The sequence below is a fragment of the Antechinus flavipes genome, chromosome 4 (genome assembly GCF_016432865.1).
Source record: "Antechinus flavipes isolate AdamAnt ecotype Samford, QLD, Australia chromosome 4, AdamAnt_v2, whole genome shotgun sequence".
NCBI classification, from domain to species: domain Eukaryota; kingdom Metazoa; phylum Chordata; class Mammalia; order Dasyuromorphia; family Dasyuridae; genus Antechinus; species Antechinus flavipes.
In genome coordinates, this window is record NC_067401.1 from 443,750,857 (window position 1) to 443,776,793 (window position 25,937).

The 25,937-nt window shown below is 34.9% G+C and overlaps 1 protein-coding gene across 5 annotated transcripts in view; it reads left to right on the forward strand.

The window, feature by feature from the left end:
* The window catches only part of SPATA1 (spermatogenesis associated 1), a 69,286-nt gene that overhangs the window by 39,370 nt on the left and 3,979 nt on the right, over positions 1-25,937 (forward strand). For 3 of the 5 annotated variants that reach the window (XM_051999197.1, XM_051999192.1, XM_051999193.1), the window contains 5 exons: positions 9,149-9,257; positions 9,788-9,913; positions 14,817-14,995; positions 22,608-22,706; positions 25,090-25,238. In XM_051999197.1, the coding sequence (XP_051855157.1) occupies positions 9,149-9,257; positions 9,788-9,913; positions 14,817-14,995; positions 22,608-22,706; positions 25,090-25,191 (615 nt within the window). In that variant the 3' untranslated portion in view covers positions 25,192-25,238. Of the gene's footprint in view, positions 1-9,148; positions 9,258-9,787; positions 9,914-14,816; positions 14,996-22,607; positions 22,707-23,298; positions 24,234-25,089; positions 25,239-25,937 lie in introns of those variants that run through there. The other 2 variants (XM_051999195.1, XM_051999196.1) reach the window with 2 other exon arrangements.

Consider the following 25,937-nt stretch of genomic DNA (forward strand, 5'->3'; position numbering starts at 1 on the left):
TTTTTTGACTATCATCTCATACACATCCCTTAACCATACTATCATCAAGTCTCTCTGAGCCTCAGTTTCTACATCCATTAAATAAGTATAATAGTAGTACTTACTTCACAGGGTAGTTATGAGAATCAAATAAGGTGACATAGGTAAAGTGCTCTGCCAACCTTCAAGCACTATCTGAATGCTGGCTTATCATCATTATTATTATTAGCCCACACTCAATCCCTTCCACAAGACTAGCATGAGAGATTTTATGAGATCCTTGACTAAAATCTTGGTTAATTATTTCTGTAGCATTCCCCTAGTATTCTACCATTCTTTTAAAAATAATATCATTTTCAGATCTAGCTTTTCCAAGCCTTATTTTCAGTAAGTCCTCTCTTGTAGTTCAGTTAAAAAAAAAAAAACTCATAGTGATTTCATATTAAAGTATATGCACTATTCTTCACCCCTAGTCTCCAAATAAGAGAAGTTCATTTCTGTTTCTCAAGGACCAGGAATGTTGCAATGTTGTTTATAATAGCAAAGTGTTTGTCATTGCATAATATTCTTTCCATTTTGTGTTTTTCTAATTATTCTGTAAGTCCTATCATCTCATCTACCTTTATCCTTCATTTATTCTAAATGGATTTTTTTTTCATTCTCTCTATGGCTTCCAGCTCATTCCTCAGTAATTTTTTCCCAGGTTATTATCCTTACTTTGCTTTCCTTTCTTCCCAAGCGTCACCCTATTGCTAACCCCTTTAACGTTATACTGTTCTCTATTCTTGCCACCTGCCCCCTTGTCCTGCAAGTATTCATGACTTACTGAATCCCAAACCAGAATTATTACCATTATCTGCCTCCTCTACTCCAACTCACAATGCACTTTAGGAAGAAATCACACTTTGAAACTGATATTAATACACTTAGACTCTACAAACATCTGTGACCCAATCCCAAGCGTAATTTACACCACAAGACAATCCTTTCACTTTTCCCTATTCGAATTTGTGCTGAAATTTCTGCATAGGTTACTGCCAACCTTCTCTCCTCTCTTGAAGTTAAAGGAACTAGTATTCAAATCTGCCTCTGTCACTTGCTGCCTGTGTGATATAGTATGGGTCATATAACCTGTTTAGGCCTCAATTTTCTAAGCTAAAAGTATGATGGTGCTAGACTAAATGGACTTCTAGGTCCTTTTCTCAGTCTGTTTAATTATCAATTTATTCTTCACATTATTTGTATTGCCTCAGCTTTCTGGCTTTTGCTTTCAATTTAGTTAGGGGAATCTAGATTTTCTGTTATACTTTGTTTTTTGAATTCTGTTTCACATTTTTTGGTTGTGATTTGGGCAATATGGCATTCAGGTGTTTTTTTGTAAATAACAAGTAGATATTGATTCAGTTGACAGATCTTCAGGAGCTTTCTCAAGCATCTCCTGTCATGGTGGTGTTTGGTATTTTAGGAGTATTCCTTGATAGCTTTGCCTTTCTTCTTATAAGAGGTTCTTACTATGTCAGTAGCTGCCCCATATCTGTTGTGTGAAGGTCATAAAATGTTTTTACACTTTTTGCTAGATATTTTGGGACTCTGAGTTCATTTATGATGGCATAGCAAATGCCAGCTTTTTAAATTAATCCGTTCTGGCATAATTGTTCTGTTAGTTGGATTCATTCTATAAATTCAAAGGGCACTCAGAAATTTCAGCCTCAGTATGCTCTTCTCTCTTGAAAATCATTTGAGTCATGAGTGCTATTTTTGTCATCTTTCCTTATTAGGATTTCTGGACTTTTTGTTAAGAAAAGTTGTCAATGATCTTCTCAATTTTTCCTCTCTTCAGACTTTAGAAATTACTTGATTTCAGCTCTTATTTTATCTGATCTGCATTTAGGGATGAAGTTAATTGTGAGATTTGCCCTACATTGGTCTACAATATATCATTGTTTAACAGTACAAAGTCCTTGCCAATAGATGATAAGATCCATTTCCCAATTTGTTATGATAAAAGGGTTCAAACCTTCAGTCCACTTTGTGTTCACTTGTGGTGTCCAGTAGGTGGAGTATTGCTATTTCTGGTGGATTCTGGTGACTTTCCTTGTGGTGGAAGAACGAGAAGGAACACACTCCACTCTTCTACGTGTAGAGCACATTTTTACAGTGGTTCTAGTTTATAACCTTAGGCTGCCTGGACAATTTTTGTGACTTTTCAGAACATTGCATCACATTGAAGTGTCAGCTATACCAGTCACTGTGCCAGGAGCTCAGTTCATTTGTATTTCAGGATTCTAGACAGTTTCACAACCTCTCTAGCAAATCTTTGGGTCCACAAAGACTCTGATGTCACCCTGGCTTTCACTTTTCTGCTTTGTCATCTCCTCCCCTTCTGCTATGGGGAATGGGTTAGACATTGAGGGTTGGTTGTGTTGCTTTAGTTTGCATAAGACCAGGTAATTATGACTAAAGTCTTACCATCCCCTTATTTTTCTCATAATGTGTATCCTTCCCTTTGGTTTCTCCCTTTCTCCAGTCCATCCCTCACAATCCCTCATAGTCACAATTAAGTGACTTTTCTTAAGTATACATCTGAACTTGTCACTCAACAACTCAATACACTATAGTGTTATCACTCAGCCACTCACAATGGCCCCTATGATCTCCTGGCTTCTCTGCTTGCCACTTGGGATACTTCAGAGAGGCAGAATCTGCTTTCAGGCCTTTTCACACATCACCTGCCTTCACACTGTTGTCCATCCAAACTAGCCTATTAACGATCTCAACTTCCTCAGTGAACTGTTTCCAATGCCTGTGATATAGTCTCACCTCACCCCCTCCTATTTAGAAATCTTCCTTTAAAAGTCCCCTCGTGGCTACCTTCTAGATGCCTTTCTTGTTCATTCTGATTGTGTCTGCCTTTCCTCATCAATTACTGTGAAAATGAATATCATTTTGTACTTTATATATATATATATATATACACATACATACATATATATATGTATGTATATGTCTCCCCCAATAAAATGCAAGCTCCTCAGGGAAAAGAACTGTTCCATTTTGTCTTTGTATTCCCAGAATTTAGTATAGTAACCAGCATATGACAGGTGCCTAATAAATGCTTCTTGATTGTTTATAAATTATTTTGTATCCTTTTTGTCCTTTTTTTTTTCATTTAAAAGATCATTATCTTTAGTAGAGGAAAAAGAGAAGAAAAAGAGTATGCAGGTGGGTCTTCTTTTCTTCTTCAGTTATCATTATTCCAGAATGCTGGAATATGCATTAAATTTTTCATCTATTTCTTTGTGCAACTTGCCATTTTCCTCAGTCTTTCAAAAATCCCTGACAATAGCTGAGTAAATTGCATCTACCTGTTTGCATTATTGTCCTGCCCTTTCCAATCCAAGATTACCAGTTGACATGATAGGCAGTTCTTCTTTCTGTCTGTATTAAATTATCATTAGAGCATCTGCCCTAAAGAGCAGACCTAATCCTGCTCTGCTTCTAGGCCTTTTCTTAGTAGAGCTCTAAAAAATCCTTTTTGTTGTCACTTTTTTTTCCTTGTCATTGTCCTCAGTGCTCTCATATTTCATACACCTGGCACTATTCTTAACTGCCCTGCTTTGCTTTTGTATTTGTTCTGCTACCTTATAACCTTCATACAGTTTTTAAAAGTCTAAGTTGGTCAGTGAGTACATTGTTTATATACATCAACCTCCTCGGACAGCTGCCCCTTTTTCTCCTTAATGTAATTTTTCTCTCTTTTTATCTTCAGAATATCATTCTTGAAAGTTTCCCTTCCTTTCTAGGTTGACTCCCTTGTTGAATTTTAATCTTTTGAATCCTATCCTTTTTTTCTTTTTTCAGTAGTATTTTATTTTTTAAAATACATAGTTTTCAACACTAATTTTTATAAAATTTTGTGTTACAAATTTTTCTTCCTTCCTCTCTTACCTCCCCTCTCCTAAAAACCGCAAGCAATCAATCTGATATAGGTTAAATAAGTGCTATCCTTTTAAACATATTTCCATATTTGTCATGTTGTACAAGAAAAATCAGACCCCCCAAAAAAAATCACAAAGCAAACAAACAGAAAGGTGAAAACACTATTCTTAAATCCACATTCAATGTCATAGTTCTAACTCTAGATGTGATTGGCCATTTCCATCCTAAGTCCATTGGAACTGCCTTGAATTACTTCATTGTGTAGAAGAGGCCAAATCCATTACAATTGATCATCACATAATCTTATTAATGCGCGCAGTGTTCTCCTGATTCTGCTCACTTCACTCAGTATCAGTTCATGTCAGTCTTTCCAGGCCTTTCTGAAATTAGCCTGCTCCTCCTTTTTTGTAAAAGATATATAGTCTAACACCTTAATCTACCATAATTTGTTCAGCCATTACCTCAACTGATGGCATACACTCAATTTCCAGATCCTTGCCACTATAGAAAGGGCTGACTACAAACATTTTTGCACATGTGGGTCCTTTCCCCTTTTTATGATCTCTTTGGAATACACACCCAATAGTAACACTGCTGGATCAAAGGGTACATTGTTTGAGAGCCCTTTGGGCAAAGTTCCAAATTACTCTCCAGAATGCTCGGGATCACTTCTCAACGCCACCAGAAAGGTTAATGTTCCAGTTTTCCCATATCTTCTCCAATATTTATCATTATCTTTTCCTGTCATCTTAGCCAATCTAAGAAGTATGAGGTGGTATCTCATAGTTGTCTTAATTTGTATTTCTCTAATAGTGATTTAGAGCATTTATCACATGACTAGAAATGACTTTAATTTCTTCATCTGAAAATTGTCCATTTATATCCTTTGACCATTTATCAATTGAATGACTTATATTCTTATAAATCTGACCTCTTCTCCCAAATCTAATTCACATTTCAAGGTACCACCTACTTTCCCCTATCCCTAGTTCTAAGAAGTAATGGTCACATCTCCTAGTTCCCATCAGTTTTACCCAAACAAAACAGGTTTTCTTTGTTGGTAAGACAATTCCATAAATAATTTCCTCTTTTTGGTGTCTATATCTTTTTGAAGATTAAATTATCATACTCAGGAAGATTAAGAAATTATTAACTGTTCTTCTTTGGTTTAAAAAAATTCCACATAAATATGATACAGAAGATTATAGAAAAAAATGAAATGTTTATGTATAGTTGAATTTTCCTTTAAATTATATAATACAACATGTTATTTTCCATGTTGTCCAATTGTGATTCCTTCTAATCTTCTTTCTCTTCTATTCTGGACATTTAAAAAAACATTTTTCAGTGACCCTTCCTTCCTTCCTTCCTTCCTTTCTTCCTTCCTTTCTTCCTTCTTTCCTTCCTTCCTTCCTTCCTCCTCGTGCTCCTCCTCGTCCTCCTTCTCTTCTTCTTCTTCTTCTTCTTTCAGCAAAATAAATTCTAATGTTTTGTGTTTGAAAATGTATATCTGCAACTTGGATCCAGTCATCAGAAGTAGAACTACTTTCCTCTGGGCAAAAAGAGCAGTTCTATAGCTAGTTCTATAGCACCTCTATATAATGCCTCCTTGTCAGGCTTGTGGTATGTTATCCAAATTCCACTTATTTTCTCTTTCTATCCAAGTGGTATACAATATTTAGAAGTCATTATTCTGTCTCCATTTCTGACTCCATTGATACGTATCCTAGTGCTATTCTGATATATTGTATTTTTTGACATGACTATGTCTTAAGATTCAATGACAATCTGTAAATATTTATTAAATGTCTACCATTGCTGGACACTGGCTCACCTCTGGAGGGTTTGGGGCTTTGGGTGCCAAACAGAACATATTGTATTTAATCCTGAAGGCACTAGGAAATCATTAGACTTTATTGACTGGTCAGACTTACTCTTTAGGAAAACCATTTTAGTGACTGAATGGAGAATGGATTAGAATAAGGAGAAATGTGAGGCAGGCAGATGCACTTGTAGTTTGTTGCAGTAACAGAGAAATGGGGTGAATGAGGCCCTGTCTCAGGCTAAGGACAGAAGAGAGAAGAGGAAATTCAGGAGAGATGTTACAAAGGTAAAAACCAATAGATCTTGGCAATAGGTTGAATTTGGGGTAAGGTGGGATGACTCCTAAATTGTATGCCTGAAGACTTGAGAGAATGATGTTGCCTTCCACAGTAATAGGGAAAGTTATGAGAGGAAGAGAGCTTAAGGAGAAAGATAATGAATTCTGTTTTAGACACATAGAGTTTAAGAAGTCTCCTGGACATTAAATTCTGGGTGCCTGAAAAGCAGTTGGAGAGACAAGTTGGAGGTCAGCAGAGAGAGGCTGTCAGCATAAAGATAATAATTAAATTTGTGAGAGTTGATAAGATCGCTAAGTAAAGTAGTATAGGGGAAGAAGAGAAGAGGGCCCAGGAGAGAGCCCTGTGAGACACCCATGGGCAGATTTTCCACATTTACCTTCCCTGTCTCTTTTCAATAAAGAATATTTCTTCCAGAACTCTTTCCAGTCGAGTCTTATCTATTAAGTTTCTATCATACCTATAAGATCAAATTTGCTTTCTTATATTGAGATCATTAATTCAACTTGTTTTACATAAATACTTGGTGTGGTTGTGCATAAATACTTAATGCCAGGAATTTTATTATTAGTTTTATTATTATGTCTCCTGAAAACTTCTGACTATTTCTATTGCTATTGTTTGTACATCATAACTACTGTCTTTGGCACTGAGCTTGGAAAATCTTCAAGAAAAGCTTTCTCCTTTTTCTTTTCTTTTCAGTTTAAAGACCTTTTAGGTAAATATACAAGGCTCCAAGACTTGTATTTACATTGGTGACAACCCTTGTTAGGTAAATTCCATTTCTTTCCAGACTCTAAATGTTTTTGAAATCAAATTCCTTTTTCAGTTACCAACTGCACATTATCCAAATCTCCCTTTCTCTTTCAAGAGCTTTAAAAAAAAATCCAAATATAACAAATAAGCACTTAGTATTTAGTATCTAATACAAATACACTATGTGTGTCCTACTCTTTCAGTCTTCAATTTATTATCCAAGCAATTGATGATGCTTTTTAGGGTTCTTCTAGCAGTATTATCTATACCCACATGAGTTATCAGAAGAAGTCTTTTCATTTGACATGTTCTCTGCATCACCTGTGTGCGTACCCCCCAAAAGGCAGACTTTTCTGTGTTGACGAATATAACATTCTCACTTAGCACTCAGCTTTTTGTCAATCTTTCCTTCATAGAAAAAAACTGCAAAATCAGAGTTAAGAAAAAAAAGTTGAAAGATGGTAGGATTTGACATAAAATTAAGACCGCTAACTTGAAAGGCTTGTTTGCATGGTTTCTTCTGGAAGTCTTCTGTTCTTCCCTAATTATACAACATAGCAAATTAGAATCAGCAAAATAGGGGTAGAATCTGAGAGAAAGAAGATAGCCCAAATACTAAAAGACAATAAATGGAAATTTGGTGAAAGGGCAATCCAAGCCATTTACATCTGGAATGCAGAGGATCATATTCTTATGATGTAGTACAGTATGTTAAATTTTCTAATGATAACTAGATCATTAAGAAGAGGTTAAATTTGTGTTCAGTATTCCTTATATCAAAGGCATAGAAACGTGTAATGTGTTTTAGGAGGATTCCATCAAAACCTAAATGAGAATTATTAAGTATAAGAATAAAAGTAAGTTTTGTTTATCTGGAAAAATAACTTTATCTGAAAAACCATGATCTTGAACAAAGTTAAATGAGGTATGTGTATCAGTGATCATAATGGAATAGCTAGAGAATACAACAGCATGGATTCTATTTCAACCTTTACTAAAATGTTTGTATGACTTTGAAAACATCATTTAACTTCTCTGTTCCAAATTTTCCTTCTAGTTTCCCTCTCTACCTCTTTATTATACAAGGGGTATTTTAATTATAAAGAAGACATTGAGTTCAATCTTGATCTTGTTTGAAAGGAAAGAAATAAAAATTCTTCTCCAATTCATCCTATTCCTAAATTTTCTCCTTTCTTTAGGCAAAATAGGTAGAATTCAAGGCAGTTCTCATACATTTTGGTACACATGGATGGTTCATGGGACATAACACTTACTTTACTAGCAAGTGGATGGCCAGTAGAATGATTCAAAGTGTTCTTCCATCACATAAATTATTTCAAGGAGGAAGGTGTTTTTGAAAGTATATTTACTTAAACTGTCAATTAGGAAATTGGTGTAGTTGAACTAAGTTCAGGGAGAAGCAAAGATAAGACAGTTTTGGAACTGCTGAGTTAATTTATGTGTTTATAAATTACAAACTGTATAAAATAGATATTCATGGTTTTGTTGTATATTCCATTTTTGGCCTTTATATATGTAAATTATCATGTGTGGTAATATTTGTCAAGCTTATAAGGAGAAACAAAAAGAAAACCAATGCATAATATTATTTGCAACAGCCATCAGTTAATATACATTGTCTAACAAGACAATTTATCTTGGGGAATGTTTGTAGAAACTGGGATAATTTTTTGGAATATTTGCAACAGTAATTTATTTTAAATTCCTTATAATAGCAAATGTCAGTCCTTCCAAAGGTTCTTTGGGTCTACAATTTTGAAATAATACAGTTGGCTTCAATTATTTGTTTTGTGTAAGAAAGCAATAATCTAAGAGAAGAAACTTATTCATGTTGTTTATGGCCAGTATTCCCACTCTTGACAACACTTTTGGATTTGGCCAATGGGGGCAAGGAGATGATTAGAGGCAGATTGGGGGGGGGGGGTGCCATGCAATGCAGACCGCAGTGTTGGGCTATTTTGTCTCCTCTTTGGTGCTTTTCATGTATAAGCACTCTGTGAGGTCATCCTCCTACCTCAGAACATCATGTTTTAATACCATCACAAAGAGGCTAGTGACTGTCACACAACTAAACTTAAATTTGTGTATCTGAAACATTTTCCCTCGAGTACATGCTCTGAAAGGCAAGTGGATCGCAAGTGTTCTGGGTACTGTCTGCAATGCCATATTGCTGCTTAGGTCTGCACCATAACTACTTAACGTGACTGAAGTTGGGCAATATTACAGAGATTTTGCATCTGAATAAGCAACTTAGGTAATGTGTTAATGAGTAATTTTTTCTATTGACAAATATTTCAAAAAGGATCCCTGCTGTGCATTTTGTTTGGTTACAGTCAGGTGACGAAGATTATGACAAGCCGCCAGGTCCTTCTGCTCCTCCTTCACTACCTCTCCTGGCTTTTGCTCCAGGAATACTTGAATCCTCTGTGTTACAAAATGAGAGTAAGTACTGTGAGATTCCATAGAGTAGGAGGCCCTTGAGAAACGAAGCACCGTGAAATGACCTGTTTGTTATGAGCTCAGAATGTGGCTACATTAAAAACAGATACTAAAATCTGATTGTCCTTGTTTAGTTAAAGTCTGATATTTTCCACCTCAAGATTACTTACTGATCTAATTAATAATTTGTTTAAAATGTGAGCATGGCCACTTGCAATTTAAGACCTACTATCTTAATATGTGATTGAATTTGTAGTTGCATATGTACATTTTAAAGAAGAGAGTTAGAATGCACTTTCATTATGTAAGCTTCATAAAGAATATGAATGCAAATGAATTCATTTGGGTGGTTCTCACCTTTGCTTTATATATTATTTTCTGTATATCATGTTCAGAACCTGAGATGGCATATGTGCATACAGTATAGTCACAAAGAAAATAACTGTCGAGGTGTGTGTAGTTAGCTTTTCTAATTGTGGAAGATTTTCCCTTAAGTTACTAGATATTTATGAATATGGTTTACATTTCTTTAGGATGCAAGATTATGCAACAAATGAAGCAAGTAAAGGAAGAAAGATGTCATTTGGAAGAGACGAGAGAAGAACTTATGAAAAAAGTTAAAACTTTATTTGAACAAAGCAAACTGAAAAGATATCGTGGTATAGCTTATTAAATATCTTATATCCATATAAAATATTTAAGTCCTGCATTGTTAAAATAAATGTAAAATTATAATTAGTGTTTCATTTTTTTAGTATTATAGCAGATAGTACAAGATTAAAAACAGTTGCACCTAGTGAAGTTTATGCCCCCATTACATGTTCCAGAAGGGTCTAACATAAAACATGATATTCATATTTTGCATTATCAATCTATCAGTCATTTTCCAACAGAAAGTATAGAATCAGAATAATGTCACATAGTCCTGGTGTATGAATCCAGATTCAAACCAACAGCTAGTGATAAATGTACAGATGTGATCCTTCATCATATTTTTAAAAGCACACACACAAAAAAATGTTATATGGGGATGTTGTAGATATCATCAGGAAGTGACATGCAAAAATCTAATGCTCTCAAAATGGAATTTTCCCTAAGAAATCAGTGTACTGCTTTGGCAGTCAATGATCTTGTGTTCTCTATGGGATGAAGTAGTTAGCAAAATCGTTTTCAGTGTGAAAATCAAACAAGAAGTTCCCTAATCTTATACCCCAGGGATATCTCCTTGGTTTCTACTATTTGACATTTTTATCAGACAACATCTGTGTCTAAGCTGGAGATGACACCCATCAGTGAGCACCAACACTCTGGAAGATGATCAGAATCCAAACAGAACTTGACAGAATAGATCAATGGGCAGAATCTTGGAAAGTGAAATGTCATAAGGATAAATATAAAATCTTGGCTTCAAAAAATTAACTTTATAGGTAGAAGATAGAAAAAAAGGAATCAGAGAGTTTGTTGTTTAAAAAAAAAAAAAAAAGATTGGTGGGTTTGAGTGAGCTGTAAATTCAGTATGATTAACAGAGTATCAAAGCCCCAAAAAGTAATCTACTATTTGACTAAATTGAAGGGCATAGCTCTCAAGAATAAGGAGTTCATCCCTGTGCTCTATCCTGGGCAAACCATGTCTGAACTTAACGAGTTCTGGACACCATAGTATATAAAGGATGTTGATAAGTTACAGAATATTCCAGAGAAGGGCAATTAGAATGACCTCAAATTCATCCCACATAAAGACCGGATGAAAGAACTAGGGGAAGACTTAAGAAGAGATATGGCAGCTGTTTTCAAATGTTTGAAGTATTGTCCTGTGGGAGAGGGATTAGATATATACCCCATGATCCCCTGAGGTGGTGGGAGAGCAGTGGGCAGAATATCAGAGGCTGATTTATGTTAGAGCGCCTAACTGCTAGAAGAATCCGAAAGTAAAGTGGGCTTCCTTGGGCAGTGGCAGGTTTTCCTAACCTTCATCATAATTGGAGTCTCCAAGGAAATGTGAGATGATTCCTTATCAAATATTTTTTTTAGTGAGGACTCAGGTATGGAATGATGATGAGTTGGCTGCTGAGATCCTTTCTAAATCTGAAATTCTTTGAAAATTCCTCTAAAATAAAGCTATCCAATATATCTGTGAATATATATATATATATAATGTATATATAATATATATGTACATGTTGTATATAAATATGTCTATATATGTGCGCATATATATGTAGCTAACATTGATAAAGCACCAAATTATATGTCAAGCACTATGCCTTTAGTGCTTTGCAATTATTATGTCATTTGATCCTGCCAACAACTCTTGGAGGTGGGTGCCATTATTATCCACCTTTTATAATTGGGGAAACTGGGGTAAACAGAAATCCCTTCCCAGGGTCACACAGCTAATAAGTGCCGGAGGCTGAATTTGAACTCAGTTTTATGCCCAGAGTTCTATCCACTGTGGCGCCAGCTGCATGGGACTGGATAGTCGAGTCTAGAATGATTTATAGCTTCAATGTCTGTCACAGTATCCTTGTATTTAGTGTCCACTAAAACATCAGCAACCAAAACATTCATTGAATTGTATTCATAACGTTGCCATTTGCTAGTTTTGTCAGTTTTACTACACTGGGTAAGTCATTTCACCTGAGGGGCCTTATCTGCTTCACTTATAAAGTGAGGAGTATAATAGATAATCTCTATAAAGTTCTTTTTAGTCATTCTATTACATTAAGAAAAAAAAAGGTTATTCAATAAATACTAACCTCAAATTGAGATTTCTACTCAGGTTAGGATAGTTAAATGTATTTTTTTTTTTTTTTTAGGATTTATAATTTTACATAGAAATTTAACAGTTTTGTTTAAGTCACTAAAGGTCTAGTGGAAAGAATATAGAACTTCTTGATTTATATTATACATTTAATCATTTACAAAGAAAAACATTGAAATACACAAACAAAATAGTGAGGGAAGGACTGTACATAAAGCTATAAACATTTGCTCTCTGGTTTATTTTTTAAAGTGCACATTAAATTTAACAAGGTAGTAACAAATTGCCTTGTTTGCTTTTTCTCTTTTAAAAATTTTTGCCTTATTCTCTTGACTATTTTTTCTCTTAGCTTTCCTTCACCTATCCCAAAAGAGCCCACCCATCCTTGTAACAAATACAGTATAGTCAAACTAAACATATTATCACATTTCCCATGTCTGAAAGTCCAGGACTAATTTTTCATCTCTAATACATTCTCTTGTTCTTGTTGGTAAGTGGGAGACATATTTTACCCTAATTTTTCAGAAGCAATGATTGATCACTGCATTGACTAGAGGTCTGGAGTCTTTCAAGTTGTTTTCCTAGTATGTTACTGTAGTCATTGTATAAATTTATCCTGGTGCTGCTAACTTGAATCTGCATCAGTTCATGCAAATAGTCCCAAATTTCTCTGGATTTTTCACATTTATCATATGGCACACTAATGTTGGATCACTTCACTTATTAATTCAGGCTGTCACCCAACTGATGGGCATTCACTTCATTTCTAATGTACTAAAAAAGTACTATTTTAAATGTTTTTTTTTTTTTTTTTTAATATATTAACCCTCTGCCTCTGCCTTTGACTTCTTTGGAGGTATTTCTGGTTGAAGGGGGTATCTTACAGTTAATGAATCTTCAGATTCATTCCAAATTGCTTTTCTAAACTGTTTGAAAAACAGCTCAATCCATCCCCATAAATTAGTATGCCTGTCATCCCAAAGCCCCTTCAAAATTTGACATTTTTGCCTATCTGATGAATATGAGTAGAAATCTGAGAGTTTGTATTGTTCTTATTCATGATTTGGAGTCATTTCCCCCCTTTTGTGGATAGCTTACATTTCTTATTTTGTAAATTGCCTGTTGATATCCTTTGACAACTTATTTAGATGATTTTTGTTTTTGTATGGTTTTGTATCACACACATAGTATTAGAACTTTATCAGAGATAACCCACCATTTTATTTTTCCAATTAGCTGACCTTTTTTAAAATTCTAATTATATTATGTTCCCATAAGACTTTTCAATTTTGTGTAATCAAAATTGTCCGTTTTCTTTATTTAACACCATTTCATATTTAGTTAAGAATGCTTCCTTTAACCTACTTTCCTTTCTTCCCTTTCTCTAAGAGAGAAATAATAATTTCATAATGTGAAATTATGTCAAATATCTACTATGGTAGATGGTGTAAGATATTATAGTCTAAATCTATTTCCCAGTAGACCACATAATTCAATTCATAGAAATTTGAGATCTGGTTCTAAATTCCCAAATAGTTATGTGACTTTAAGCAAATCATATTTTATAATATTTTTCCCTTCTGTAAAATGTGGATACTATAGCTCCTTCTTACAACTTCAGAAAGGTTCTAAAAGAAGCAAAATTATATTTAAAAATGGGATATGGGAAGGGAAGGTCTGGGACTGTGTTTCTTTGGAACTCCTGATGTGGAAAACTCCCTCCATTGATGCAGATGAGCAAGTCTTCTGTATCTTGTAATCTTTAAAAGTTGTTTGGGTCCCTGAGAAAGATTAAGTGACTTGCCCATGATCACTGAGGAAAGAGGTGAACTCATGCTTTGCTGATTCCAAGGTCAACTTTCTATTCACTATACTACCCTCTCTCTCAAAAATTTAAGGAAAAAAAAAGGTTTTGCCAAGATAGTTATTCCTATGTATCTAGAAGCTTTTTCTCTGTGGCTGATTTAGCTCCAAGTCTCCAGGAACACAAATCATATATGTAAGAATCAGTAATAGTATCTTCTTATCATACATTGAAATAGCAATTCTTTAACAAATATTCATTCTATATTGCCTCATAAAGCATTATTACTAGAATCCAAATAACTAAATCTTGGTGAGAAAGTAAATGGAAGATAAACAGGGAAAAAAGAAGACAACAGTATCTTGGCAATATTAATATCTATTCACTTTGACAGTGTTTATCCCATGATAAAATGGAAGTCTTCCAAATACTCATAATGGTTTTAACGTTTAACAAGGTTCTTAGATAATTGTGGTACACAAGCAGTTAACCTTACAAAACAGGCCATTAACAAGATGAAGATGCAATCTCCCAAAAGTTAGTTCATTGACTAATTATAGATATAGCCAGGGAGCCATGATGAACTCTACTAACACCCTCCCACCCCCATAGAACAGAATAACACAACTTTTACTTTCATGGGATAAAATAAATAAATGATAACCTCAAAGTAGTTTATGAAAAAGAATTAATATAAAAGAATTTTTAGTATAATGATCATTTTTAGTTTTTACTATCAGTGATTTTCTGAAAGAACTATATGATATAGGTAAATGAACATAGCATTCAGTCAGAAGTTTTGGATTCTGATCCTAACTTTGCTACTGTATAATCATGGACAAGTCCCTTAAACTTTAGGTACTAAGCTCAATTTCTTTATCAATAACATAAAGTGGATCAATTGTTCTAATTATCAATAAGTTCCTTTTTTGAACTGTTAAGTTCTAAAAGTATGTGACGATGAAAAGCCAAATACAAATTTTGTTTTTATTCATAGCTCAGGAAGCTTGGAAGAAAAAATATTTTGAAACCAAGAAAATCACAACTTCATTGGAGGAAGTATTAACTAAACTTCAAGAAGATTTAGAACTATATTATAAAAAATTGCTCATGCAGCTAGAAGCTAGGGAGATCAAGATGCGGCCAAAGAATTTGGCAAATGTAGAAGACTCAAAGGTACTACAATTTATGCCTCTTTGGTAATTTTTCTATTTCAGATATATATATATATATTAGAGTATGTACATTGGAACTGCTAATATTCCTGTTTAGTGATATTATTTGTAATCTGATAATATCAGATTTTATATTGATTTTTAAATGTTTCTTTTAACTTAGCTTAATTTATAGTTCCATTAAATAGAATTTTTGACTATTAGTAGGTTGGAGATTATGTTCTGGTGTCTTTATCCCTCTTTATAATGATTATTGACAACAGCAAGAGTTAAACATTTTTAGCAAGACTTTACTCATGAACATGTTTCTTTTATACATATTCCAAGGATTGAATGAATTATTTAATAAATATTTGTGAATTTAAATGAATTCTTTCCATGTAAGTCAAGGATAAATCTTAGTTTGTGCCTCTCATAAGTGATTTCTTAATTTATTTTGCTGTTATTGTCTGTCATTCAAAAGAATTTACTAAGTATTCCATGTGTGCTAGATATAAGGAAAACACTTTACAAACTTTAAATTGCTCTACAATGTGAGTTATTCATTTATATTCATTTATTCTACTGACTATAAAATTGCTTCATGAAAAAGAGACTTGTTCTGGTCCACTCAAGGCGGGAAAATGAGGAGCAATAAATAAAAGGTACAAAGAAAAAATTTTAGGATTGATGTCAGGGGGAAAAAAAAAAAAACACTTCCCCAATGCTTTCTTTGACCTATTTCAGAGTGGAAATGGGGAGTCAGAGAAGGGAAATGAATTGGGGGTCTTTTACATGTGACAAAATAGTTTTTCTTGGCAGATTATAGCCAACACCAAACTGCATTATATCTTAAATGCAATCTGAGGAATTGTGTTAGGCCTGTGATCAACCAGCAGGATTGTTAAAAAAGAAAAAAAAAAAAGTTCTACTACTTTGTCAGTTTATATCTTATGTCTTTCCTATTGCTTCTATATATCCATTGCCAGATTTGCCATTCAGAAACATTATTAAGACTTTGTAGATTTCTAAGAGTCATAGAGCCTCAGACTTGAAAGGGACTTTAGTTGCCATCTCTTCCTGCTTTTATCTGAACAAAGGTTGTCTTCTGCTACATGTCTAAAAAATGATCATCAAGCTTTATTTTTTATTTATTATTATCAAGAGAAGGGTAACTACTATCTTCCCGAAGTACCTACTCCATTCTGAGAGAAACAAATCAAGATCTATCATTGACTGAGAAGAAAGGAATTCGTTTCAATTCAACAAACACTGATTATGCATCTATTATGCATCTACTATATGTAGAGAATTATGTTCAGCACCGAGAGAAAGATACAGAAGTAGTCCATATCCTTGTGGAATTTATTCAGACAAAAAAGAGGAACAGGCCATTTTGGGCACAGGGATAGTATGAACAAAGGCTTAAGGGTTGAAAAGTTGAGGGAACAGGTGGCAGACAAAAAGCAGCATGGTTTGGCTGGCAGTGTATAGTATTATGAAAAGGAGTGCTATGACATACAAGAGAAACAATTAGAAAATGTTAAATAATGCAGGGCCTTGAATGCCAGATAAAGGAAGTGGGATTTTACTTAATAGGGATTAAAAAACCAGTGAAAAAATTTCAATACAAAAGTAACATGATCAGAACTATGTTTAAGAATGATTAAACTAGCCACAGGATAAAGAACAGATTTGAGGGCGAAAAGATAGCAATGGAAGCTTTATCAAAATTATTATCAGAATACTCCATATGTTTTGTAATCAGGACCTACCTGTACTAGAGTATTAGGGAAGAGAAAGGAAAGATAGAAATGAGAGATATTTGGAGACACAGTCCACCAAACTTGACAGTTGAAGAAGTGAGAGGAAAGTCAAAGGCAACACCACTGTTTTCAATATTGGATATCAGATGATACGCAAATATTTTGAAAAATGGTGGAAGGGAGTTGGAGAGTCAGTCAGTCAATAAGGATTCAGTATGTACCCACTCTTATCAAGTACTGTATCAAATGCTGGAAATACAAAGAATGATTGAAGAAACAACTACTTACCCATAAGGTAGATATAAGCTACATTGGAAATTAATCAACAGAGGGAAGAAACAATCTTTAGAGGGATTAGGAAAGATTTGTTGTGGAAGATGGAATTTTAGCTAAATTTTAAAAGAAGCCAAGAGAGAATAGATGAGGAAGGCTATAATTCTAGACAATATGAGTCCAGGTAACTTCAGTCTTCTCAGTGATGAACATTTGGGAAAATCAAAATGATTCTATTTTATTATTGATTTTATTCTGTATTACTGGCAACATTTTTGTAACTGCGTAAGTAGTTTTCATTTGTCTCAGCATGAAGTTTGGAAATTCAGCTTTCCTGTAAACCAGTTTAAATTTAGAGGCTTAATTCTCCTGCTAATTGCTGTTTTATTCTGTTATTTTTAAAGGATGCAAGTGAATGTCAGGGATTCTAGTCTGTTATCAAATATAGTCTGGTCCACTTTCACTGCCAGCCTCTTATTTCCAATTTCCAGCCAATCATTGTTCCTCACATCTGTGATGCTATGAGCTTTGTAAGCAATCATATTGTTTTCTCTATCTATGATGCTGCCTTCTATTCTGGATGTCCCTCCTTTTGTCTATAAAAGAGAGCTGTCCTCATTGAGGATCGTAGCTTTTCTTAAGGGGCTGAAACACCCTGCTTATTGGCAAATTTATACTGTCAATAATTGATTGTGTTCAGAATGTTGTGCTTCAGTTTACTTCAATTTCAATTTTACAGTGAAGGAGACTAAATTATCTGTTTTAAGTATGTGGGTGGGTGGAACATAATTAGAACTTGAAAAAATCTCAAGATAAACAAGGTAGTCATGAAAGTACTTAGCTGTACCTTATAAATTCAAGTCATTTGGCCCAGATTTACTCTATGGAAGGATATCAAAGGAACTGCTGAATCTTATCAATGATATTAAAAAGGATAATTGGAGAGGTACCACCAGACTGGAAAAATGTAAATGTTGTCTTATCTTATCTTTTAAAAAGGCAGAGAATGGAGTTTGCAAAGTAAAGGAAATGAGCTTCACTTGGAATTCTGAAAAAATCTTGTAATAAATCAATTGTAGTAAGTCAAGAAATGATTAGTTAACAATTAGAAAAAGAATCAGGCCCCAAAAGGCAAGCAAGGCTTCATCAAGAACAGATCATTCCTTTCTAACCTCATTTCCTTTTCTAATAGGGTCACTAAAACTGGTAGATCAGAGAATATAAAGGTATAGTTTATCTTGGATTTAGCAAATGTGATAAAGGTATCTTAGTGATATTCATGGAGAAAAGAAGAGATGTGGACTGAACAATAGTACAATTAGATTTATTGCAAGAATGTGGTTGATTTGGCTCAGTTCTTCCAATGTATGGGAATTCATTGGTCATTGGGCAAAGAGTTCTCATTTAGAGTACCAACTGTCACATTAATGTTTATATGTGTTTTTTGAAATGATGTGACTATTAACACTCTTCTGCTCACCCTGCCCCTTTCTGTTGTTCTGCCATAATCATTGCAGCAGGGGAAAGAAAGTACACAGGACAAGGGATCTTTTAGTTTCTATTTGTTTTGTGGGCTGTTATTCTTAAATTTCCATCCCCTATTGCCAACATATTGGAGATGGTGAGGTACATCTCTATCACAGCCTTCAAGAATCCAGGGTCCCTTCAATGCAACAAGAGTGAGACAAGAGAGTATATTTTGGTAAAGAATGTAAGTATGGTTTTCTACTGGATATTACATATTATTTTCCTTTCAAAGATATCTTATTTTAGGAAACAACCTATTCTTGGAATGACATGGGATAGGTGAGTCAATAGAAAAATAGGATTCCACAGGTGAAATTGAGTTTTATTGAAAGTGAATCACAGATTCAGGGAGGGCATTTAGTCCAGTCTATACTGGTTTTCTTTTAGAATGTTTCCATGTACACATTCACAGAGAATATGGATGCCACTTTGGACATGGACTCTGCTCCATTAGACTTACCTCTGACTTAAGTGTGACAACTAGCATCATTACACCAATAACAGTCACAAGTCGCTCCTCTTTCAGGTGATGGTTCCAGGCCAAAGACAGCTTTTTCTCTTTGGTTGTTTACTTGTGCTCTGACACAGGTGCCACTCTGGTGTGTGACTTCACCCCCACATGCCGACCCTCCCTGTCTGAGAAGGGCCCACCGTCTGTGAGGCAGAAGGTGGGGAGCTCCAATGGGGATCCATCAGACCTGTTAGTCTGATTCTCTCCATAAACTCCACAGTGATGATCAAGTATAAAGTCCTCTGCTTCTTTTTGAGCCCTTTATAACCTTGAACCCTTCCTATGGTTAATAGTCATCCCACTGATGTACTCTACTGTACTGTAGATTACACTGACCCCTGTGCTGTTCCTCAAAAACAGCCCTTCATTATCCTCTTCAAAGGCTGTTCCCCATACCTGGAGGGCTCCCCCTCCTGTCCAGACAGCTGGTGGCCCTGGGCCTGGAGTCAGGAATTCCTCATCTCAAATATGGCTTCAGATCCTAGCAGTGTAATCCTGGGCAACTCACTCTAACCTTGCTTTGCCTCAACTGAAAAATGATAATGATAATAGCATCTATCTTGTAGGGTTGTTGTGACAGTCAAGTGAAATGTGTAAAGTACCTGGTCCTTTCCCTTTTCCTTCATGTTTCTATCTCCTGATCTCCCCAAATTCTTTCAGATCTCACCTTCTGCAAGAGTCCTTTTCTGATCTTCCTTAATGATAGTGCCTTTCCTTTGAGAAGATTAGCAATTTACCCTATATAGATCTTGAATATATGTTGATTTCTGCATGTTATCTTTCCCTTGGAATGTAAGCTTCTTCCCAGAAGGAACTACATCATCTTTGCAGCCCCAGTGCTTAGTACTATTTGTGGTACATAGTAAGCATTTAATAAATGCTCATTGACTTGACAGATGCTCTGATCTTGAAAGATTATGAGGGAAAATAGTATGGCAATAAAGGGTCACCGACTCTCCTGACTTAGTATATCCCCAAAGGCCACAGTGCACCATAAAGAGCAGGTCTTTCTCCAGGTAACCCAAGAGGACTGCACTGTAAAGTTTACCTTCTATTTCTGAAAGCCCTTCTCTTTGCTGGGTGACCTCTGAAGGCGAATACCACAGAGGGTGGCCACAATATAGGGAAATGAAAAGCAGATAAAATCCAAGAAAGGACCCCAAAGCCAGTCCTTGGCTTCAGACAACTATATACTACCACCCTAGGTAGAAGCAGCAAGAAAAGGGGATTAGAGAGTCGAAGCAAGGAATACTATTTAACCTAATTGGTATTACTGAAATCTGGGGGATGAGACCCAGGACTAGGATGTGGCTCTTGAAGGAAAGATACTACTCCACAGGTGCAGAGTGAGTGAAAGGAAGCTGAGGACCAGATTCTGTGGTTATATTGAGAAGACATCCAAAAATGGAAAGGGGAGAATCTCCAAAAAGATTAACATGGCAGAAATAGGAGAATTTTACTTTCAGATTATACTATGGACAAGCAAGACATTTTAGGTGACTTTGAAAAAATAGGCTAAACTAAAAAACTAAAAGTCTAATGTGAAGATAATAGTTTTCTGGACATCTAATGAATCTTTGACCAAGAAAAAGTAGCTAAAAAGTCTCAATTTCCTTAACTATAATAATCTTTTTAGAAAGATAGAGTAATCAATGAAGGGGGGAGGGGGGACTTCTATTCTGGAAGGAACCAACTGAAGCAATAGAAATAACAGGAGACAACCTTGGAAAGTCGTGACCATAAGCAACTCCATACTAGAGTTTATAATAGTGATGGAGAGAAAAGCCAGGGATAATTTTGACATTATTGCATTCAATTCTGGGTTTATATTTTAGAGAGATTATTCATAAGTTTGGAATATCCACAGGAAGGTAACCAAGCCTTGACTTTATGCATCATGAGGATCAGTTGAAGAAACTAGGGAAGAGGAGAATTAAGGGGGATTTGCTCACTATCTTCAAGTATATTTAAAAATATGTAATATAACAGAGAGAATAGACATTTTTGTCCCTAGAGGGCAGCAATATGGGGGAAGGAGCAAATATATAGGAATTAATTAGAATTCCAATAGGATACAAGCTTTCTTGATGGGGGGAATTGTTTTGTTTTTGCCTTTTGCCATGTATGGCTTGAAGCTTAACATAATTTTTTTTTTTTTTAATGTAAGACTGTGGCAGAAAGTCCCTTTAGTTCTTAGAAAATAAAGAGGAAAAAAGGAAGAAGTGTCAGATTTTACATTGTTAGGCTCAAAGTTCACTGCAGATGGTGACTGCAGCCATGAAATTAAGATGCTTATTCTTCAGAAGGAAAGCTGCTAGAAAATCTGGACAGCATACTAAAAAGCAGAGACATCATCTTACCAGCAAAGGTCTATATAGTCAAAACTGTTTTTTCCCAGTAGCAATGTAAGAGAGTGTGAGAGTTTGAACTATAAGGAAAGCTGGGTGCTTCAGAATCAATGCTTTTGAATTATGGTGCTGGAAAAGATTTGAAAATACCTCAGACAGCAAGGAGAGCAAAGATTTATTTTTTTGGTTGGGCTTTGGGATTTCATCTACATAGGAAATACCTGGGGTAGAAATGTAGATTGACAATTTATCTGCAACTTTTTTCTTAGATAATTGTTGAAAGTGCTAAGCAATATTTTATAGATGCTCAATTTACTACTGTGAAAATCTGTGACAGTCAGTGACAGGTTTTCCAGCAGAAAGGTACTTCACAGTTCCTGAATTAGTCATTTACCTTAGGCCTTTGCCTTTTAAAGCAACAGGTTTCATAATTAGTAAGCTATATTGAATACAGCTCATGTTCCTATAATTGAAATTTTCCTCAAAAAGATCAGTGACTTCTTATCTGCTAAATAAAATGGCTTCTTCATAGACTTTATTCTTTTGACTCTTTCTGGAGCATTTGATAGCTAAAAATCATCCACTTCCTCTTAAAAATCTCCCCCTACATATTAACTATTTCCTTCTGGCTCTTCTTCCTTCCATCTAAATGTCAGCATTCTTTGACCCAGTTATCTCTTCACACATGCTTCCAATAAGAACTCATAACTCTCCTAATTTCAACTATCTCATGTGGTCAATTCCCAAGTCTATATATCAAGAATTAGACTTTCTTTGAATTCCAATCACATACTTTCAAGATTTCAATAGAATTTCCCACTTATTAATATATATCTAAAATGGAAATCATTCTAAAATATGACTCCAAATATAAATTTGGGTGTGATTTATTTTGAGGGTATAGTCTAATTTTGGCAATCAAGGAAGAAGAAAAGGGAAATGAATAGTTTTTTGGGCCATATGGAAGAATTCCAAAATCAAAGACAACAGGAGCATCATAAGGGGTTATCAAGGATTGTAGCAACTAATTATAAATAAAAATTTTACAGATATGTTGTACCTGTGTGTTATACAAATCATTTGAGATCTCTCTTTGTCTTTACCTGTAAATGTGGAAGACTGAACTAAATGACTCTGAAGGTCCCCTTCTGGTTCTGAATTCCATAATTCTGGGATAAGTAAAGATATGTGTGTTTGTATATTCCACAGAATAATCTTATAATCCAGATCACTGAAGTACAGCATGCAATTGACCAACTGAAAAGAAAACTGGACACTGACAAAATGAAACTTATGATAGAAATTAAGGTAATTTTGTTTTCATATCACAGTATAAATTATTTCTTAAAATAAAAGAATTTACATTGAATTATAAAAGTATAGATATACTTAGGGTTGATCATCTTGTGATCCAGCAATATTAACTCTTCCCAACAAACAAGTGTTGAATTTGGGGCTTTTTTAGATCATTTAAATAGTCCTACTTAACCAAAAAATCTAAATTTAGCAGTCAATGATCAATATTTAGCATAGACTAGAAAAAAGTTAATGGGAAATTTTATAAAGTAGTGATTTTAGCTTTATCTTCAGTACATTAGATTAATATGTAACTAAAACATCATTGTCAGTTCTGTTATCTAATATAAATGTGGAATGTGGCATTGTAGCTTAAGCAATTATTCCTGCTAATAGAGAATTTTCATGGATACTATAGAAAGTTCACTTTACAAAGAATTCAAAAATGTACTATTAAAACAAGAGAGACTAGTAGTTGCAGAGTCTGAGAATGTGTTTGTTGTTCAGTGCTTTCAACATGTCTGACTTTTCATGATCCTATTTGGGATTTTCTGGCAAAGATACTGGACTAGTTTGTCATTTCCTTCTCTGTCTCATTTTACAGATGAGGAAACTGAGACAGAGTGAAGTGACTTGCCCAGGGCCACACAGCTAATAAGTATCTGAGGCCAAATTTGAACTCAGGTCTTCCAGATTCCAGACCTAGTGCTCTACCCATGGCTCTGTCCAGCCGCCCCCAAGCATGAGGGTACATTTGTGTATACTTGATGCTATCCAAAACGAGTACAATTCTGACTTATAAATGCACCAGGATATAAATGGACTATAGGAAAAAAAAAACAAATATTTTTTTTTTTTAAGATTTTCTCTAAATTGGACCTGACCATGGATTCTTCCTTGTAATCAGTACTCAATGACATGGTCAGATCCATTCTATGTCAACCACAGTGACCAGTGAGATTGCCCAGTGAAGATAAATATTTTAACCATAAGTATTTGGCCTGAAGTTGACTGTAATATTATGAAATGCAATATGAATGGAAGAGGGCATTGGCTCCAAAGTAAAAAAGTCTGCATTCAAGTCTAGGCTGATCTTTACTCACAGGACAACCAAATACAATAATTAATAATAATGACAATCACATAATGTTACAAAGCTTGCAAAATGATATTTTCATGAGAGTCTTACAATCATCCTGTGAACAAGGCAATACTTGCATTATCTCCATTTTACAGATGAAGAAACTGATATTCAGAATTCCCATGGCTTGCACATGGTCACATAGATAGTATGGACACTTTCAAACGAGTCCAACACTATTGATAACACTGCTTCACTTAAGGACGAGTCCTGTCACCGTGGGCATCAGTTTCTTCATCTTTAAAATAGGAATAATACTTCTACTCTCTAGACTCATAGCAAAGCATTTTGGAAACCTCAAAGTGTAAATAATTGTGAGCCACTGGCCAAAATGAAGAAATTTCTTTATAAAGCAAGACCCTTATATCAACTACATAAATAAAAATATTGTTATCTAATTTTAAGTCATATTGTATTATTTTAATTTTTACTAGTTTCACTGATGTGGATAATTCCCTCCACAATACAGATCAAAGCTCCTCTGTGGTTTTCAGGACTTATTGAGGGCAAAAAATGGATTATCTTGGGGCCAAGCTAGCAAATAGTTACTAAATTTTGTAAGCCTGGTCCTCAGATAACAGACAGTTATTCACTACCAACCCCACACTTGAATCCTTTCCAACATGGTGAAACTTGCCTAAGTTTCTGAGGTACTGATATAACCTTTGAAGAACACTACATTTCTGGTAAAATGAGGCATTCAAATAGGACTTAGGAGACATTTATTTCTGTGTGTGTTCCAATGACAAATCCTTGCTTTCTGGTATGTTAACTGTAACTCACTCCACCAACTTTAAAGCTCTATCATCTAAATATTGACTATTGTTATTATTTTTTAAAACTGTCATTTAGTGAAATTTCATTTTAAAATTTGAGTGAAAATATAAAAATTGGTATTTGATCTTTCATTGTTGTAGTAAAATATTTTAGCAAAATGTAATATATTTCTGTATGCCATGTGAAGCCTAAGAACTATGAATATCATAATAAAATTTTGCTGTTCAACCACCTAGTTTTCATCCCCTGGAAGTTAAAGGCAGTAGACAGAGGTCAATTGTCTTAGTTAGGAGATGAGAACATAGAAGGCCATTGAAACTGCTGCTTAATTATGGCAGCTGCTGTACTGCATGACTATTGTGATTGCCTTCAGAATGCCAATGTGAGATTTAATTAATCTCTGAAAGGTACTTAAAAATCATTTTGCCTGGATCTCATCTGGGAGCCTTCCTTTACAGCCTCCAATTCTTTTTGCAGATGAGAAAACAAGCAATTTCAGACATACGAACATTAAAAATGGAACTGGAACAGAAGAAAATGAAGGCATCTTTAAGCTCCCAGTCAAATGTACTTACTTAGAGCTGTCTTGTTTTTCAAAATGTTTAGACGTGTTTGAAGACTGTCCATCCATTGTTCTTGCCAATGTTTCTTTATAAGCCTTGTGTTTCTATTCCTTTATTTTTCATACTGAGTTTGTAAAAGTGACTCAGGAAATGTTAAGCACAGTATACTTCTTCAATACTTTGAGGATCTGTGATTTTGTCAGAGTGGATATTCCTTCCACTAAGACAGATCATACCCTCTCGACAAGTTAGGAGATGAACTTTGAGAGTAGCTTTGGTAAAAGAGAAAGAAAGAAAAAAAAAAAAGGAAGGAAGAAAGGGAGGAAGGAATGAAAGAAGGAAAGAGGGAGGGAGGGAGGAAGAAGAAAAGGAAGGAAGGAAAGAAGGGAGGGAGGAACAAAGGAAGGAAGGAAAGAAAGAAGGGAGGAAGAAGGAAGGAAGGAAGGGAAGGAGGGAGGGAGGGACGAAGGAAGGAAGGAAGGAAGAAAGGAAGGAAGGAAGCAAGAAAGGAAAGAAGGAAGGAAAGAAGGAAGGAAGGTGGGAGGGAGGGAGAAAAGAAGGAAGGAAGGAAAGAAGGAAGGAAGGAAGGGAGGAAGGAAAGGAAAAAGGAAGAGCAGTGAAAAGCCAAATAATTTGTTCAGGGCATTATTTAGTTATTTTTGAGTATTTCAAGATGTCTGGACTTCATTTTACAGTAAAGTATTTCATTATTAAATTGCAGGGTTTAAAGATAATTCATCTATGAGTTAAGAATAAAGGTCC